The following is an 18,381-nucleotide window of genomic DNA, read 5'->3' on the forward strand; positions in this document are numbered from 1 at the left end:
TATAATCAAGCCAAAATTCTAAGTTCAAAGGGGCATAACTCCTAGAATAATTATTCAATAGTAATTTCCTGTCGATATGCACATCTACATAGTACATGTATGTCCTTATTATATACAAAGTTTCATAAAATTCTGTTTTGTGGTTTAAGAGGAGTTGCCATGACAGGAACAGGAATGACTGACAGAGGGACAGACAGATGGAAGGATGGACAGACGGATGGTTCAAAAACATTATACACTCCGCAACTTTGTTGCATGGGCTCTTACAATCTTCCGACAAAGGGACACAATTCTATAAAATAATTTACCTAAAGAATGCACTTTACTGTTGACCATCTTCCAAACTTTAGGTCAATCATAAGCACTTTCTAAATATTTTTTTGAAAAATTCATTCTTCTTATAGATCTATCAAATAATCATGACCTAAAAAAATAATAATAAAAAAAAAATTTCAACTTTCATTGGTTTATCTATTGTGAATCAGTCTAGTAATGGATAAGATAAACTTCCAGCCATTAATTCCTTGGAGTCCTTTACTTGGTGTATTCCATATTCAAGGTCACTCATGTTCATATCTCTCAAATCTGATGTTGGAATCTCACTGAAAAATCAATAGAAATAGACTGTATATAAAAATAAGAAGATGTGGTATAATTGCTATTTATACAACTCTCACAATTAAAAGACCAAATGACACAGAAATCAACAACTACAGGTCACCCTAAAGCCTTCATGAATGAGCAAAGATCATGCTGCATAGTCAGTTATAAAAGGCCCCAAAATATCAAATGTAAAACATTTCAAACAAGAAAAATAACGGCTTTATTTAAATACAACAAAATCAATGAAAACAATTTATAAATAAATCTCACTTTACTTGTTAGAAATGTTCCACTACATTCAGTGGCAGATCCAGGTTGGGACCTCCCTTTTTTTTTGGACGCCCAATGCATTTGAATGGGGACATATAGTTGGAACCCCCCTTTTATCCTGGGTTGGGACCCCCCCCCCACACACACCTTTCAAAATATAATCTGAGACAGTGATCTATGTATATGTTCTACATAGTTTTACACATTTTTCAGTTTGTAAACTTCCTATGAGTTTGGTTTGATAATTGTAATCTTTATTTTTAAACACCTTTGATTGACTTTTAGTGCTTTACACTTATAACTATCTCTTGACAGCAAGTTTTTATTGCTGGAGGAAGGCTGATAAAAACACTCACCTCAGGTAGCAAAGCTGATTTAGATTAAACCTAGTCATTTAAGGTTGGAGTAAAACTATATACTTACAAAGCATCGACTCCATGTAAGTTTCTATGAGCCTCTAATACTTCATGTACTCTGTATAATGCCGCTTGTCTACACCCCTCCTTTATATCACTACCAGAAAACCCATCTGTCAAGTCACCTAACTTGTTCAAATCTATATCAGCAACCTAAAACAGGAAAAAGTAAACTGACTTACTTGCAAGTATATATCTTGATCATATTATTACATATAAAATAATATATCATGATACAGAACATATTTTCATAAAACTTGAACCTCCCTCTAAAGGAACTACATTAAAAATACTTTTATCTATTCTATTAGGATGTAAATAAAAATTTCAAAGTTGTATTTCTACCACTCTTAACTGCCACACATTCAAATATTTATAATATATTTCATCTTTGTAGTGAGTTGACTATTTTAATAAAGTGAAAAAGTGAAACTTATGCTAATTGTTTCTGTAAAAACAGCTTTAATATTGTATAAGTTTGTGATTAGATCCATTTAAGAAGAATAAGTTGTTATAGGTTTGATGATATTTAATGTACAATTGCATAGGAAATTGGCATATCTCATTTCCAAAGAGACAATTTGGCCCCTGCCCCTTCAGACATAGTCTATTGACTGAAACTTTCGCAGAAGAAGGTGGAATATTCAGAACAAAATCAAACTAATGTCATAGGTCTTTAAAAAACAGGTACAACTTATAAATGTAATCTATTCAAACTATAAAAATCAGTTTTATGATATCTGAGAAATCAAAAGTTTTCTGAAGACTATATATTAACTGTATACCTGTTCCTCTTCCAGTATTATTCTCATGATATGTTTTCTCTGCTCTTTTGCCTGTATATACAAAACAGTACATAAATAATTATTTCATATCCAACTAAAATAATTGATAAATAGTTAACCTTTAAAATATTGGAAAGTAAGCATTTATTCACTTATAAAATCATGTTTTACAATTTCTTTAACAATTCAATGTTTTAAAAGATTTCATGCACTCTGGGTACTATTTCAATTAGATAACAGCATCTTTATACATCTTTATACATTGTAACTACTTTATTACTGCTAAATAAACACTATTTAAACTTTGCTCAACAAACAATGAATTTTCCCATAATTCTTAAGGTTTTGAAATGCTGAATGAGCATCAGTGTCAAATGTTAATAACATCTATGAGTCCTTAAAAAGGAAATATTCTTCGAATTGACGTTATTTAACCATTTTATAAACATATGAAAGGACCTACACAGTGAATTGAAATTAGCCTGCTCTTACTACAGTAGTGGTACAATTATTGACTTACAGGTTTTCCAATCTTAAACTGGCAAGGCATTCTCCTGAGTATAGCAGCGTCTACATCCTGGGGTCTGTTTGTGGCCCCTACTATCATAATCTGACACTGGGGGTCTGTAATAATACCATCCCATAGACTCATAAACTGTGTCTTTATCATAGCTGTTGCCTCATGATCAGTGGAAGATCTTGATCTCAGAAAGGAATCTAAAATTTAAATATTTGTTTTCAAAATTCCAATAGGGAACACGTTAATATGAATGAATAAATAATTGTGCAAACTAAATTTACATAATATAATATACATATGTTATGATATGTATTAAATTATTGTAGTAATTAAACCATTCTTAAAAACATTTTGGCCAAAAAATATTCAATTTCAGATGGTTGAATTAAATACTGTATAATATGTAAAAGTTCACAATGATCTAATTTTCTAACTATTATTCACATGCATGTAGTTCTAAAGTAAACAATTTACAAACACATCTCAGCCAATCATTTATATTGAATGAATGAATATTTTCAAATTTATCTTATTTTTCCCATGCTTTTCAGTAAGAGCGTTGACATTAATTTCTTAATATGAAAATCAAACAGCATCCTTTACTTGCTAATTTAAACATGTTTTTTCTTCTTTCAAAGGCTTGTATCTACAAACAACCACACCATCCACACAATCCTATCTGTAACTATCCATAATGTGTATGTATAAATAGCATTTTCTATTGAAAAAGGTTTCATTAATGAGAATTTTATAATTCTTAATTTCATCAATCCTTATGTAGATGTCAAAGTTAGGTGCCTGTAATGTGGTAGTTCCCATTGGTTGCTACTTGTCATCTTTGTTTATTGTTTTGCAGTACTGCCAAGTCACACGCATTAAGTGTGAGACTCAAACATTTTCATGCTTATTTGGCGGCATTTTCCTTTGATCTATTGTTTTTTCGCTTTGATCTTTACAATTTTTGCCAAATCTCATGCACCTGCTTCATGAAAACTTGACAGCCCTGGTTTTGTCATAAATCATGCCGATGGCTTTCTTGTTTACATTGTTTACATTCTGTCATGTCAGGGTTTTTTATAACTGACTATACTATTTGACTTTTGCTCATAGTTGAAGATGGTATGGTGACCTATAAGTGCTTACCTCCATGACATTTGGACTCATGTGGATAGTTGTCTCATTAACAATCATACCATATCTCCTAATTTTTATATTGGTAACCATTATCCTGATTATTCATAGAGAGTAAACCAGGTTTAGTTCTCTAACATTAAACATACCTATTTCATCTACGAATATAATCGCTGGTTGTAGCTTCACTGCCTGCAAGCCACACAAATAAAAGAAAAAAATCATATATATGTTACAGGTGCATACATGCTGACAAATTTAATCTGAAGTAAAATATAAATGTGAAGACAATAAAATATAATTTATAAGTTCATACAAATAAATTCTATACTTTTCCAACATTGTACCAATACTATGTATGTAACTATACTTTTTGAATGACACTGTCAAACATCAGTTATTTATTAATATTACTGCTTTACTTCAAACACAACTTAGAGAAAACTAAGTGGCCCTTCCATTAAATCTATGGTAAATTATTGTAATATCATAGACACTTTGTGGTTTTTGTATTACTGAGCAGCTATCTCCTTCTATTTAATTCAAATGAATTGACAATTTTCAAATATTGCAATTTTCAAATCAATGATGAGAAGTTAATGAAGTTAATTTGATTTATCATCTGATGAATATGTTAAATGAACATCATTAGGGCATCAACTCATTGATATAAGCTAACAAAAAAAGACAAGTCATTTCAAGTAGCGGACAGCATACAAGGTTTTATATGAACATAGTATGGTTAGCTTTTAATTGTGGTTAATATAATTTGTATTTTTTTGCTCATCCAAAACAAAGTAGCTTATCCTACACTGTTTTAATTTTCTGAGGTAATGAATACCGGTATTGATTTTTAACTAAAGTTTCAAGCCTGATATTTTTCTTTTTTCATCCATTCTTTAGCAGAATGAAGATGACATTAACAGTGTATCCCTCTAGATATGAGGCAAAACTTTCTCTCTCTCATAAATATCTCTTAAATACTGACCAATGAAAACACAGCCTCAGCACGTTTCTGAGATTCTCCGTACCATTTGTCTACTAATGAAGAGATCTGAAGGTTGATAAATCTACACCCTGAAAGTATTAAATATCATATACATGTATTTTAAAATTGGACATTTGGATCAAATGAAAGAAATAATACTGAATTACTGAGCTTAAAATGATTCACATGTTTAACACCGCCACATTAGTTATTTATGTGGCTTTCCCAAGTCAGGAGCCTGTAATTCAGTGGTTGTCGTTTGTTTATGTGTTACACATTTGTTTTTCGTTCATTTTTTTGTATAAAGAAGGCCGTTAGTTTTCTTGTTTGAATTGTTTTACGTTGTCATATCTGGGCCTTTTATAGCTGACTATGAGGTATGGGCTTTGCTCATTGTTGAAGACTGTACGGTGACCTATAGTTGTTAATGTCTGTGACATTTTGGTCTCTTGTGGACAGTTGTCTCATTGGCAATCATACCACATCTTCTTTTTTATATTATGTTAAAATAATTCAACTTTTATCAAATCTTTTGGGAGAAAATTGTGATATATTAAAAAAAATTTCTTAAGAAAATGTAAATAATGTTGGTAAAATGTGTCTATTGTGGAAACAGTATATAACCTGCCTTTGGTTTTTATATGATTTATTATTTTTACTCTCAATTTATCCATTCTTTATAGGATCTAAAAAAGAAAAAGTTAAAGAATAGTCCATACCTGCTGCTTTTGCTGTTGCCTTGGCGATCATGGTTTTCCCACAGCCTGGAGGTCCATACAACAACATACCTTATTAAATTATTAACAGATTCGGTTATTTTCAAAACATTATACACAAACTTATAAATATGACATTTCATAAACACTTTTTTAAACACATTTTGAACTTAACTCATGACTCCTTCTAAGTTTATATTACATTTGTCATATTTTATGACATTTTATCCTGTTTAAATGCTTTCCACATTATAAGTTAAATTATTCCAAACTGCTCAAAAAAGCATAAAAATGCTGAAATGCAGTATACAGATTACCAAAGAAAAAACTATTCACCCAAGTCCAATGGATAGGGATGTAAACAACTTTAGTTCTAAACATTGTTAAACAGCCTTTGACTATGAGCAAAAAGCATGATATCATAAAGTAAAGTCTAAATGCCCCATAGTTACACATATGGAAAACATAGCAAAAGAGAAAAATAACTGAATAATTAAAAGTAATAAGATGAAATACAAAAAGAACCTATATGATTTCTGTTTGAACATAAAATAAAATATGTATCTATTTTGTATCATAATTTGATGTGTGGCATTAATACATTCATTGATTTTTACTGTTACTAAATTTTATTTCAATTTTATATACCTTTTGGTGGTTGGAGAAGTTTGGAATGAAGAAAGAGTTCTCTTCTCCTGAATGGAAAGATGACTGTTTCTTTGATTTGGTCGATGACATCTTTAAGACCTCCAATATCATCCCATGTGATCCCCATGGATACAGGGTCAACAAGATTCACAGCTATACATAACTCATAATCTGAAAGCTATATAAAAGATTTTATGCTTTAAATATGTTTAAGAAAAACAAAGGAGTAGTGCCAGAACCATCAGAAAATGAAAATTCCAAACTGGTCAAGGATAAGATACGCTTAGAAACAAGTTACCCTATCAATTGTCATTTTATGCAGTTTAGTTGATTGTTGATCTATCATGATTGCTATAAAAGTTCAGAGGTAAATACCTATTTCATGTTAAGATCTAGAACCAATTTATATTACATACAATAGATCATGTAGGTAGGTCCTACAAAAGGGGGTCCACTTGTATGATGGGCATAGAATTTAGAACATCTCTGGAAAATAGGATGTTGAATGAGGACAGAAATTCTGCTTTGAAACAGACTAACTACAGACCCCTCAAACATTTCTTGTCAAAGAGTTGTTTCAAGGGCCTCTAAGTATGCAAAGAGCTTGATACTATCTCTACATGAGGCAGAAGATTTAAGGTCTCCATTCTCACAAGACATGGCTTCAAATTTATTCAACACACAGTGCCAGTGGAACATCCACTTTGGCAAGAGCTATATTGCCCGCCATTAGAAAGATCAAAAGTAAACTGATTTCTGTACCCCATCACCCTAAGATTGATTTTTAACTGGTAAAGAAGAGGATTTTAAAGAAAAAGTTGAAAGTGAACAAATTTACTAACCCTTCATACATACATGACATATAACTTTAGAGTACTTTTCAAATTAAGCTATATTGTTATAGAGTTTTCAAGAAAGTCAATAAGTTTTAATACATTGTGATTAATCAGTCTACAAGAAGTTCAATATAAAAGCTTCTTTTATACTAACCTTAACATCAGTGACTCCTAGTCTTTGTAACATCATAGCAGCCTGTATAAAACATAAGATTAAAACTAGCATGAAAAGTTTACTATATTTACAAAATGAAAAAACTGTCAGATATGTTCAAACTTTGTTCTCATTTATTGTGTAAATGTAAACAAAACATCATGATTTTCTATCCAAACTTAGGGATTCCTAGCTGGAAAAGTACGCCATCACATTACCATGTTTACCAACTGAGGCAAAGCTAATCATGCTGATAGACATGCATACCTGCCAACTGTCACTATTTGCGGGGGATTTCCCCCATGGAGGCTCCCAAATGGATATTTTGTAAGAGCAATTTTGTCCACAATTTTAAAGAAAGTAATTAATTTTGCAATGGCTATGAGTATGAGCTTGTTAAAGCATGAAGAAGCCAAAAAACAAAATTAAAATATATTTGAAGGCCCCCTTGAAGGTTTTGTAGGATTAGAAGAACCATCTTGCATGTAAAACCCCCATGGACATTTTGAAAAGTTGGTAGGTATGGACATGATAGAGGGCAGTCAAAATCTACTATGTTAACATAAAAGCACATATTTGCCTTGTGACATAAAAAATTTCCAGGAAAAACAGCATTTGGAAGCTGATGTACAAATGTATTGGTATGCTTGCTTTGTTTTAAACGTAAATGCTTGTAAGGTTTTGCTTGTAATAAAGACCATTTAATTTCTTTGAAGCTTACATTTTCTGTGCACAAATTTTCCTCTATAAATAAAGCTTAAATTGAACTTTGATTTTGAAAAAAAATTAAAAACTAACTGAAATCATTTAAAAAAATATAATTACCTTTTGGTGAGCTGCGGACTTCTCTTTTCTCGTGGGATCCAGTGCATTTGTCAGAAGTTTAACAAGAAAATATGAAAGACCAATAGACACTACTAAACTTAGGCCTGTTGAAAGAAGTTTACCAATCATCATTCGTACAGCTGGGTCATCTGGTACTGGCACTTCGGATGTGGTATTTACCGCAGCTTGAACAGCGCCATCTGTCTGGCTTGCAACCTGTTCAAACTTTATCACAGAGTTCAACTTTGAAAATCCAGATTTTAAAAAATCTGCTAGTGAATTTTTTATTGGGATTAATTTGTCATCAATCTCCTGAGCAGTGATTCTAATTGTTTCTCCTAATTTAGCCATCCTGTCAATGTTAACTCTGATGGACGAAGAAAATGTAAAAATGAAGTTCAAGATCAAAATATGGCAATTTCACTCTGAAAGTCAAATAAAAACCTGATGCAACATCACTTGTCACATTATTTTGCAAATAATAAACAGTTATCAGGAAGTTTGTTTGGTTATGGTATTATTGACCATTACAATTTCTTCTTTTCTTTTTCTTGTGTCCAAGTTAGAAGTATGTACTGACTTATTACGAACTCCGACTTATTGACAGAGTCACTGTGGTGCATGGGTCATTTCTACTTTCACTTTGAACGGAAGTTGTAGAAAATGAAAATAGACAAGGGGGAGATAATTCATCAACAGTTTGTTAAGATGTGCAAGAAAATCATATTTTACCTTCTTTTTCATGCATATTTTACCGTTTTAAAAGGTAAAATGATATTAATACATGCAAACACTGAACAATTTTTCATTGCTCAAGCATTCTGTTGATCTTGAAAGGATTTTAAAAAGAATTGCTTCGTTCTATTAAAGTTCAGTTGATCAGTTGATCACCCAAAATCTTGAGCACAGGCACTTGTTTCTATCCATAGGAAGGTCGACTATCCATATAAATAGAAGTTATGGATAGTCGACCTTCCTATGGATAGAAACAAGTGCCTGTGATCTTGAGGTACATATGTACAGATGTATACCGTCCAATGTGTAGCGGACATGTGAGGCAACCATGGCAGTTGGGAGCAAGGAAAGAATTTGACTTCTCTCTTTATCAAAATCAATTTCCATCCCATGCTAAATAATATAATAATATGATATATATATCAGTATATATGTTACAGTGAATTTGTAAAATCAGGGATTATGTAGAATCCCTGATTTTTCAGGGAATATGTAGAATCACTAAAATCATTAGTAATTATATATAATCCCTGAAAATGACCAGTGATTTTACATAATCACTGAACATTTTAAGAATTATTCTACAAATTCCCTAACATGATTTCAGGGATTCTGAATAATTCAATGACCCTGTGTTTAATAAAAAAAATAATATAGACAAATTATATTTTTTTCTTTCATTTATTCCTTGCCAGATGAAATAATTTTGCTTTTAAACACAGAGGATGATCTAAAAGATATTACCAACACTGGGTTTCAAGATAAAATTGAAGACTTCCAAATTAATAATATCAACATTCCCTTTATAGCAATAGCTTTACATGTATTGTTTGTTTATTAAAAGCCAGCATCAAATGAATATTCAGGTAAAAAAGAAGATGTGGTGTTATTGCCAATGAGACAACTGTCAACAAGAGACCAAAATGTCACAGAAATTAACATCTATAGGTCACCGTACGCCCTTCAACAATGAGCAAAGCCCATACCGCATAGTCAGCTATAAAAGGCCTCGAAATGACAATGTAAAACAATTCGAACAAGAAAACTAACGGCCTTATTTATGCTCTATTTTTAAATCCACAAAGCATGTTATTTGTGATACATGTAAAGCAAATGGTGAAGAGGATTATGGAACATCTATTTTGTGTTATATTTTTGTTCAAATGAACAAGAAATTTAAACTGTTAGAAATAAGGCATCTAAATGTATAGAAAAACAGGCAGAACTTAGGATTGACACATAGAAACAAATTTTAAAGGAAGCTTGCATTTGGTGTAATATTCTCATAGCAATTCCACATGGTAAAAAAGGAAAGGGAAACCCGAAAAACATAATGACCATTGTTTAAAAAAAGTCTGAAAAGGATATCGTCTGACTACAAAACATGGTATCTTTCTTGCTCGAACCGGTTCAAGGTTGCAAATTCCCATCTTTTGATTGGGGTTACCTTCAAATGTGTTACTAAACACTTCATTTAACTTAGGCGTGTCGTTAAAATCTGATTCGATATGTGCAGGAAAAGGTTTTCTAAAATGTGGATATTGTGATAATAACAGATGTGAAGCATATTATTTTGATATATTGTGTTTCACATTTTCATGTAGTGTGCCTAACATTTAAAAAAAATTGGGTTATCATTTTGATATATTGTGCTTAACATTTACAATTTATGTTACTTTATAATGATGTTTTTATATGATTTTATAGAATAAATAATTTCAATTTTATTCATTTTCTTTATAAATAAAACTATATCTTCATTTCAGTTATTATGTAGAATCACTGACGTTTTTTCTAGTGATTATACATAATCCCTGAAAATTTTAGTGATTATATATAATCCCTAAACTAGCCAGTGATTCTACATAATCCCTGAAAATTATGATCAGCTGATTTTACAAATATGAAGCATTGTTTGTGATAAGGTGAAGCTGATCAAGTGAAAGGAAAGCATTTGATTGCAACTGTCCAAAGTTGTTTAGTAGTTGTCGTTTGATGATCACTGATTATACAAATTCACTGTAACATATACACCTTAATTATCCTGTTAACGCTATTTGAAAATCTGTGCTGGTTGACCCGAGGTTCTGCCCTGCTTGTACTTTTCACGTCATACAAAACACACTTTTCCATTGTGGCATCAGATATTTTCTATTGTGGGACTCAACATTTTACTGGAAGCTTTGAAATGTCAAATAATGGCACACAAATAGCTTGTAAACATTATTTTTACAAATAGTTTACTTTATTTGTCATGTGGGTACCCCATTCCTACAATGTACTCTCATACATGTATGGACATTTGAAGAATGTTGTGCGAGTCAAACCAGAAGTGTGCTTTTAAAATATAAGTTTTGTTTGTAAGAAACAAATTATAATTTGGTGTTTAATTTACAATCAAAGTCCCATTGAAGACCCATTGGTGGCCTTTGGCTGTTGTCTGCTCTTTGGTAGGGTTTTGTCTCTTTGACATATTCCCCATTTCCATTCTCAATTTGATCCGATATTAAACTGAAAAAGCAACAAACCTGAAAATAGGCAGCTAGAATAATGACAGTTGAAATAAAGCAACTGAACAATCTATATAAGGAACTCTAAGAAACAAGAAACACTAAGTTTTATGAACCACACTATCAAACGACAACTACTAAACAACTTTGGACAGTTGCAATCAAATGCTTTCCTTTCACTTGATCAGCTTCACCTTATCACAAACAATGCTTCATATTTGTAAAATTAGCTGATCAATATATTGCTTTATTATCCCTATGTAGAAAATCAACTAATTAGTGCATACATGTACCCATAACACCTTAACACCTTGCCTATTTGTTTTACAGGTATTGAAATGGTTAATATGAAGATAGTTGAAGAACCATCAAGCTATGGGTAGGTACCTCTGCTTTCCTCGTTTGAACATTTTGTTATGACAATTATTACATTGTATTACATGTATAACTTACTGCACATTTAAGATTTTTGCTCATTTTTAAAAGCAGAACATTGATCTATAGTTGTTTAAATCCTCGTCCTTTGGTCTGAGGTAGATACATGTAGTTATCTCATTCATTGAATTTGGCAATCATACAACATTCTATTTTTATAACAAATGTAAGTATTCTCTAAATTAAAAAATTAAAAACAAAAAATGTCTCACTTTAGATTGAACAACCGAAAATTTGAACGCAAAACATTAAGTTCTGATCCACCAGTCTTGCCAGTCTAAGATTTTACTTTACTGATTTGTAAACATGTTTGGCATATATATATTTATGAAATAAGACCCGTTTTAGTCAGTGATGATACATAAATAGACCCTCAAATCTGCACATATAGTAATTTTAGACATAAAAAAAGTATGAATGAGTGTTTTTCAGTTTGAATTCATGCACAATTATTACTGAAACTGCACTGTTTGGGAAAAAAGTTGTCTTTTTGGGAATAATTTTAAGCCATTTTTTTTTCAAATTGGGATTCTTCTCCAGGGAAAAAAGCCTTTATTCTCCACTAATTTAAGGCAAACAATATCACTGGTCTATAATACTTAAATCTAAGCATTTACTTACAAACTTAATAATTATATAAGATATTTTTTTTAGAATGAACAATTTCAACAATCAGCAAACCCAACAAGAAGACAACCAGTTGAAGATGAGAGTTCCTCCATCCAAGTTTTCTGGGCCTCAACACCTAACAAGATTGGTCAACAAATGTTTTAGTAAACAAATAGATTCGTAAGTTTAAGACAACATTGTTTATGTTTGCTATGGACAATGTATATAATAATTACAGACTTTGTACACATGTATATCCTAATTTACCTGTACAGTGTAACCTGCCTTATCCGACACCTGAGTATTCCAACATCTTGCTTTAACCGACACATTTTCATGGTCCAAAAATATGCCTATCCTTGCAGAAAAAACCTGAGTATACGGAGTATATGAAAAAAAAATCTGTTTATCTCTTGACAAATGTTATAATAGTTACTTAAGACAGTAAAAATTTATGAGATGTAAAATTGTTGTTTTTAAATAATATTCAAAAAATTTAGTTGGTAATTTAAAAGAGGAATTCTTGTACATGTTGAACAAATAAGTTGAAATTTGGAATAAAATATTATTACATATATGTGACTGTTTCTTTTTTGTAGATATACATATAAATTATGTCCATTTTCTAATGTATCACAACATGAAGAATCATACAGATGGAATCCTTACAATGGAATTCTGGGGTAAGATTAGCTTCATAAGTTTATTTTGTAAAATTTGAATTTAAAAATATTTTCGTGGATTGTCTCCCTTTCAACCCAGTCCTTTCTTTAAGCTGGCGATACCATTTCAGTTTTTGATTACTTATAAACTATCAGCTTTTAATCACTTACTTTGCCGAGTGTAAAAAGATTAAAGTGACCACTAATATACAATTATTATTTCCTATTATTGATATATTGTTAGAATATGGATACATGTACTTGCAATAATATAAGCAGAAGGGGAGATAATCTTGTAATCAAAAACTGAAAGTTTAAGGCATAAGAATGCACATAGTAAATCAATGGCATCTTAGTAAAATTCAACAACTTTTATTGTATTTTTTTTGTTTAAATCCAACATTGATCAAATCCCTATATAAGACTTGTGAAGCAACATAGAATTTATTTTGGAAGAAATATGAATTGCAACTATTGCTGAGCATGGCAGAATGTCTATTATATAGATATAGGAAGATGTGGTGTGAGTGCCAATGAGACAACTCTCCCTCCATCCAAATAACAATTTATAAAAGTAAACCATTATAGGTCAATGTACGGCCTTCAACACAGAGCCTTGGCTCTCCACAAACAAAAAGCTGTAAAGGACCCCAAAATTACATGTGTAAAACCATTCAAACGGGAAAACCAACGGTCTTATGTCAATACCATAAAGAAGGAAACATTTTGGGCTAATGCAAAGGAGCCATTATAATAATGAAACATTTATAATATTGAATAATACATTTAACAAATCAACAGAAAGTTACATTGTTGCAAGATTATTCAAAGAAATATTTTACCTTTTGCTGTTCTAAATAAACAAATTTCAATCAGATCACAAAAAAACATTGATTAAAATGGTCAATTATCCACAAAATATTTACAGATTTAATTTCTTAGGGATATTGTAAACACAAATTTTATACATTGTTATTTTGTAGTGTTTGGCAGGAATGGGAAATTCATAACAATACCTTTGTTGCCATGGTAATGAGAGAGGGAGATAACTGTGGAAACTTATTTAGATCAATGAAGGTAATGAATGAGGCATCAACAATTGTTACATTTCTGCTTAATATAAAAAAGAAGATGTGTTGGGATTGCCATTGAGACAACTCTCCACAAGATACCAAATGACACAGAAATTAACAGTTAAAGGTTGCTGTACGCCCTTCAACAAATAGGAAAGCCTATACTGCATAGTTAGCTATAAAAGACCACGAAATCACAAATGTAAAAAAAAATTAAACAAGAAAAACTTAAGGCCTAATTAATGCACAAAAAAATGAGCAAAAATCAAATATGAAACACAGCAACAAACAACAACCACTGATTTACACTGGCTCCTGACTTGGGACAGGCACTTTTATATCGAATGTGGCAGGGTGAAACATGTTAGCTGGATCCCCAACTCATTTATGCTTCTTATCTTTACATTTTAATTTTAGATCTCTGTGTTGTTGTAGAATTAATTATAAGAAATATATGATTATTTTAATTTCGCAGGTTTTCTTGAGATGTGGAAATAAAAATGAAATTGTGAATGTATCAGAACCATCAACGTGTCAGTATCACATGAACTTTAATACTCCTTACGCCTGCCATCCTCATGCAATGCTGGTGTTCCCCACACTATCAGAGGAGTTACGTAATGAGTGGGAGTTAATAGAGGGTAGACTAGTGAACGAAGAAATAACAATTCAGGTAAAAACTTTACCATATTTTCCCATTTGACTAATAAAAAAATGTTAGAGTTCACCGTGAATTATATTGTTGTTAGTTTTTAAAAGTGTAGCATGAACAATAGGGAATTTGGTTGAAAAATATAAATTTTTTCTCATACATTTTTAAATTTCTGGAATTTTTGTTGTGGTAAATTATGGTAAATTCAGTGCTTGGCGTCTGTTGATGTGGTTCATTAGTTTTTCTAGCTTTTTATATAGATTAGACTGTTGGTTTTCATGTTTGAATGGTTTTAGACTTGTATTTTTTAAATACAATTTTAGTTCAATAATTTAAAAACAATGCTCAAGTTCTAGGATTTGGCTTCAGTGAGCTACCAGTATTATAAAATGTGTAACTCTAATGATTTCAGGGATATAAAAAACGATTACATGCTTTATTTGAGAAAGCTGGATATTATCTGTCGGGTACAGCAAAAGACAAATTATCAAAAGAAGCTGTAAAGAAAGAAGAGAAGAAAGAAAAAGAAGAAAATGGAGAATTTGATACATTATATCAGTGCACACAGGTATGTTGGAAATAGAGAATATATATAATATAAAGCAGGTGAAGATTTCATCAAGAAAAAAAATTATACATATAAGTGTGCAACACTACATTAAATATGAGTTCTTGAAAAGAGGTGGTCTGATATTTTTGACCAACAAAATTTGACAAAGGACCAACAATATTTGGTATTTTGCAATAGAAATAATGCACCAGCAGATTTTCTTCATGGACAACCATGGAAAAAAAAGATTTAGAAAATTTGTGAATTTTTTACAAATAGTTCATTTTAATGCTGATTAATTAAGAATTGACTCTAGGGCTATATACTTCAAACAATTACTTACTCTACTGACTTAATTTATTAGATACATTTGTACATTTCTTGATTTCTCCATTGATAGATTAACAAATTATGTAAAAAACTAATGTTAAAACTCTTTCAGGCAAAGTTGGCATCAATTTGGCAATTGTATGTATTTCCTTTTTGGTCCTCTGTATTGAAATACTTATACAGCAAACCTTGGCTTTCAATTCTTTGGGGATCGATTGTTCATGATGAAAGTTAATCCACAAAAAAGCTTCTGGCTCACCAAATTTATAAAGTGTTATTTACACTTACTGCTTGATTATAGGAGTAAAAAATGCAGAGCTAAAAGTGCATGAAAAAAAAACAAAAAAAAAAATTAAACATCACAATGATTTCTCTAGGAAAACCACCTGTTTCTACAATGGTATTGAAAGAGAAAAACAAAAGTAAAAATATTTGTAATTGTTAAACACTTAAATTACTTAATTTGGGAAAAGTAAGAAACACTCTAATATTTCTAGCTCTGTAACAAAAAGCCAACTGTTGACTGCTATTCAACTTATTGTCTTTAATGAAAGCAAGTATCTATATGATATGTCAGGCTCTTTATAATTTTTCAGATTTTATTTTTAATTTATACTTTATAGGAATATCAGAAAATAAAACAACAATTAGATGCCTTAAAAATGGTGCTTAAAGATCCTATGGTAGATTCAAAGACAAAAGACAGAGTTAATAAAATGGAAGAAAATAAACAAAACAAAAGTAGTAAAGGTAGGTAACAGTTGCTTAAATTTCCTTTCACATGGTCAATTGAAATTTGCTAAAAATGATACTGTTTGAAATCCAGATTCTGTGTCCACCAAGCTTTGCCTTTCAAGATCTGACAACGCTTAGTTTTACTTTTTTCTGTAATGACCTTTAAGAATCCTGTGTTTTTGTTGTATTGATACAAACTTCAATTCCATTGGCTGATATTATAATTGTCCGAACTAAAAGAAGATTATAGTGTGGTCAGATCATCTTTGGCAAAGCATGGACATTAGATTTGTGAAGAATAGTTTGCTTCTGGAATTGAGAATGGTCAAATTAATCCCCTAATTGAGTTGACTTTGATTACAGACAAGGAATTTGTATTATATTGAGCGAATATCCATTCTGAAATTGTAATACACAGATATCGTGAGATTGGCATCTCGAGTTATTAAAAATCATATTACACTGAAGTGATATAATATGTACCAGTTTAATCCTGCAATTTGATTTATTACCAAAATAGGAGATATCCCCCCATATATTTTTTTTAACAAGGCAAAAGAATTCGAAGAGCAACATAAAAGAACAAAAAATAACAACAATGTCTTTAAGCATTACTGTAAATTGTTATTTCATAAAATTGTAATTTATAGAGCTGTAACTGGATATCCTGGTTTGATCAATGATTTGAAATGGTGTTAAAAATTAAATGTGATCAAATTTTCTTTATCTTTGTAGGCAGCAGCAAAAGAAAGAAGTTTATATCCAAGCTCACAAATTTAATGTCTAAAAAGGATAATACTCATGGAGAAAGCTAAATGTTTTTATCCTGGTTAATTTTTTTCATATTTTATTTTTTTATATTTTATTAACAACAATTTTTTTGAGGTAGAAAAGTTTTTAAGATATGTGGGACCAATGTGAAAATGTTTGTTAGACAATTGTGAAATTTAATTTTTAGACAAATGGGAATATTTGTGATAGTAAAATTGAGAATGGATATATAGTAATTTATTTGTGCAAGTGTGTGTTGGAAGGTCATTTTTTAATTTTCAAAATAAAAAGAAAATAGACTGTTTTTTTTACATATTTTATTTTGCACAGACATGTATAATGAACATATCAAATGTGTAATGGCTTTTTCAGATTTAATGATGAGAGTCTAGGACACCACATAATGCAAACAACAATTTCATGTATGTTGCAAATAAAAATAAAAATTATGGATGTTTGGGTATACAAAAGTTTTGTTAACCCTCCCTATACCCACCAAGCCCTCCCACATGTTTTCCCTGGAATAGCCCTAACAGACATTGGATTATTTGATATCCTGTGGATTCATGTATTTTCATTGATAATCAATTTTCATGGATTGCTGAAAACTTGTATATTCGTGGATACTTGATTTGGTGGTTTTGCTAATCTTTGTAAACATTGCCTTTTGAAGATATGTTTATTCGTTGAACACAATAAGCCCTTTTAAAGTAGGATAAAGTTTTAACTTCTTGGACAAGAAGTTTTTGCAAATGATAGAATAAAACAGATATCACTTACAGTACTAGTTGTACAAATGTGTCATTTTCAGTCACACAAACTTTCATGTAAACACACTTAAAAAACATGTCCTGTTCAGTCATCAAATAAGGCGTTCAGTCATACAAACATGTAATATTCAGTCTAATTTCAACAGAAACGTAAACAAGGACCAACTACAGCATTGAACAGTGGACATCTTTTGTTTACATACAGTTTAAACTTTTTGTGAAAGATGCTTCAACAATACATAAAATGAAATAGATGTCATTTATAGTCACACTAAGTCATTTATAGTCACACTAACATGTCATTTATAGTCACACTAACATGTCATTTATCGTCACACTAACATGTCATTTATAGTCACACTAACATGTCATTTATAGTCACACTAACATGTCATTTATAGTCAAACTAACATGTCATTTATAGTCACACTAACATGTCTTTTATAGTCACACTAACATGTCATTTATAGTCAAACTAACATGTCTTTTATAGTCACACTAACATGTCATTTATAGTCATACTTACATGTCATTTATAGTCAAACTAACATGTCTTTTATAGTCACACTAACATGTCATTTATCGTCACACTAACATGTCATTTATAGTCACACTAACATGTCATTTATAGTCACACTAACATGTCATTGATAGTCA

The 18,381-nt window shown here is 30.8% G+C and overlaps 2 protein-coding genes across 2 annotated transcripts; one reads left to right on the forward strand and one right to left on the reverse strand.

Annotated features, from left to right (window-relative positions):
- Positions 1–444: 444 nt before the first annotated feature.
- Positions 445–8,542, reverse strand: LOC143044420 (outer mitochondrial transmembrane helix translocase-like). Its single transcript, XM_076216429.1, has 10 exons — positions 7,893–8,542; positions 7,068–7,109; positions 6,078–6,255; positions 5,433–5,501; positions 4,714–4,802; positions 3,875–3,917; positions 2,595–2,791; positions 2,075–2,125; positions 1,297–1,442; positions 445–602 (listed from the first exon to the last, which is right to left on the reverse strand). Exons 1-10 carry the CDS (start codon positions 8,241–8,243, stop codon positions 482–484), a joined length of 1,287 nt encoding a protein of 428 aa, XP_076072544.1. The 5' UTR covers positions 8,244–8,542; the 3' UTR covers positions 445–481.
- Positions 8,537–17,115, forward strand: LOC143044421 (N-acetylglucosamine-1-phosphotransferase subunit gamma-like). The gene is made up of 9 exons (XM_076216430.1): positions 8,537–8,658; positions 11,468–11,516; positions 12,227–12,361; positions 12,781–12,864; positions 13,827–13,920; positions 14,392–14,589; positions 14,981–15,136; positions 16,072–16,198; positions 16,919–17,115. The coding sequence occupies exons 1-9, from the start codon at positions 8,556–8,558 to the stop codon at positions 16,996–16,998; spliced, it is 1,026 nt and encodes a 341-aa protein (XP_076072545.1). The 5' UTR covers positions 8,537–8,555; the 3' UTR covers positions 16,999–17,115.
- The last annotated feature ends 1,266 nt before the right edge of the window (positions 17,116–18,381 follow it).

This window comes from Mytilus galloprovincialis, chromosome 9 (genome assembly GCF_965363235.1).
Source record: "Mytilus galloprovincialis chromosome 9, xbMytGall1.hap1.1, whole genome shotgun sequence".
Taxonomy (NCBI): domain Eukaryota; kingdom Metazoa; phylum Mollusca; class Bivalvia; order Mytilida; family Mytilidae; genus Mytilus; species Mytilus galloprovincialis.

Bases quoted from the DNA above. Each gene is read 5' to 3' on its own strand.
- LOC143044421 (XM_076216430.1), top strand. From the start codon at position 8,556: ATGAAAATAGACAAGGGGGAGATAATTCATCAACAGTTTGTTAAGATG. The intron at 12,362-12,780 runs GTAAGTTTAAGA...TCTTTTTTGTAG, and splicing joins TTTAGTAAACAAATAGATTC to ATATACATATAAATTATGTC. The intron at 12,865-13,826 runs GTAAGATTAGCT...GTTATTTTGTAG, and splicing joins CCTTACAATGGAATTCTGGG to TGTTTGGCAGGAATGGGAAA.
- LOC143044420 (XM_076216429.1), bottom strand. From the start codon at position 8,243: ATGGCTAAATTAGGAGAAACAATTAGAATCACTGCTCAGGAGATTGAT. The intron at 4,803-5,432 runs GTATGGACTATT...TAATACTTTCAG, and splicing joins GGCAACAGCAAAAGCAGCAG to GGTGTAGATTTATCAACCTT. The intron at 2,792-3,874 runs GTATGTTTAATG...TTTAAATTTTAG, and splicing joins TATATTCGTAGATGAAATAG to ATTCCTTTCTGAGATCAAGA.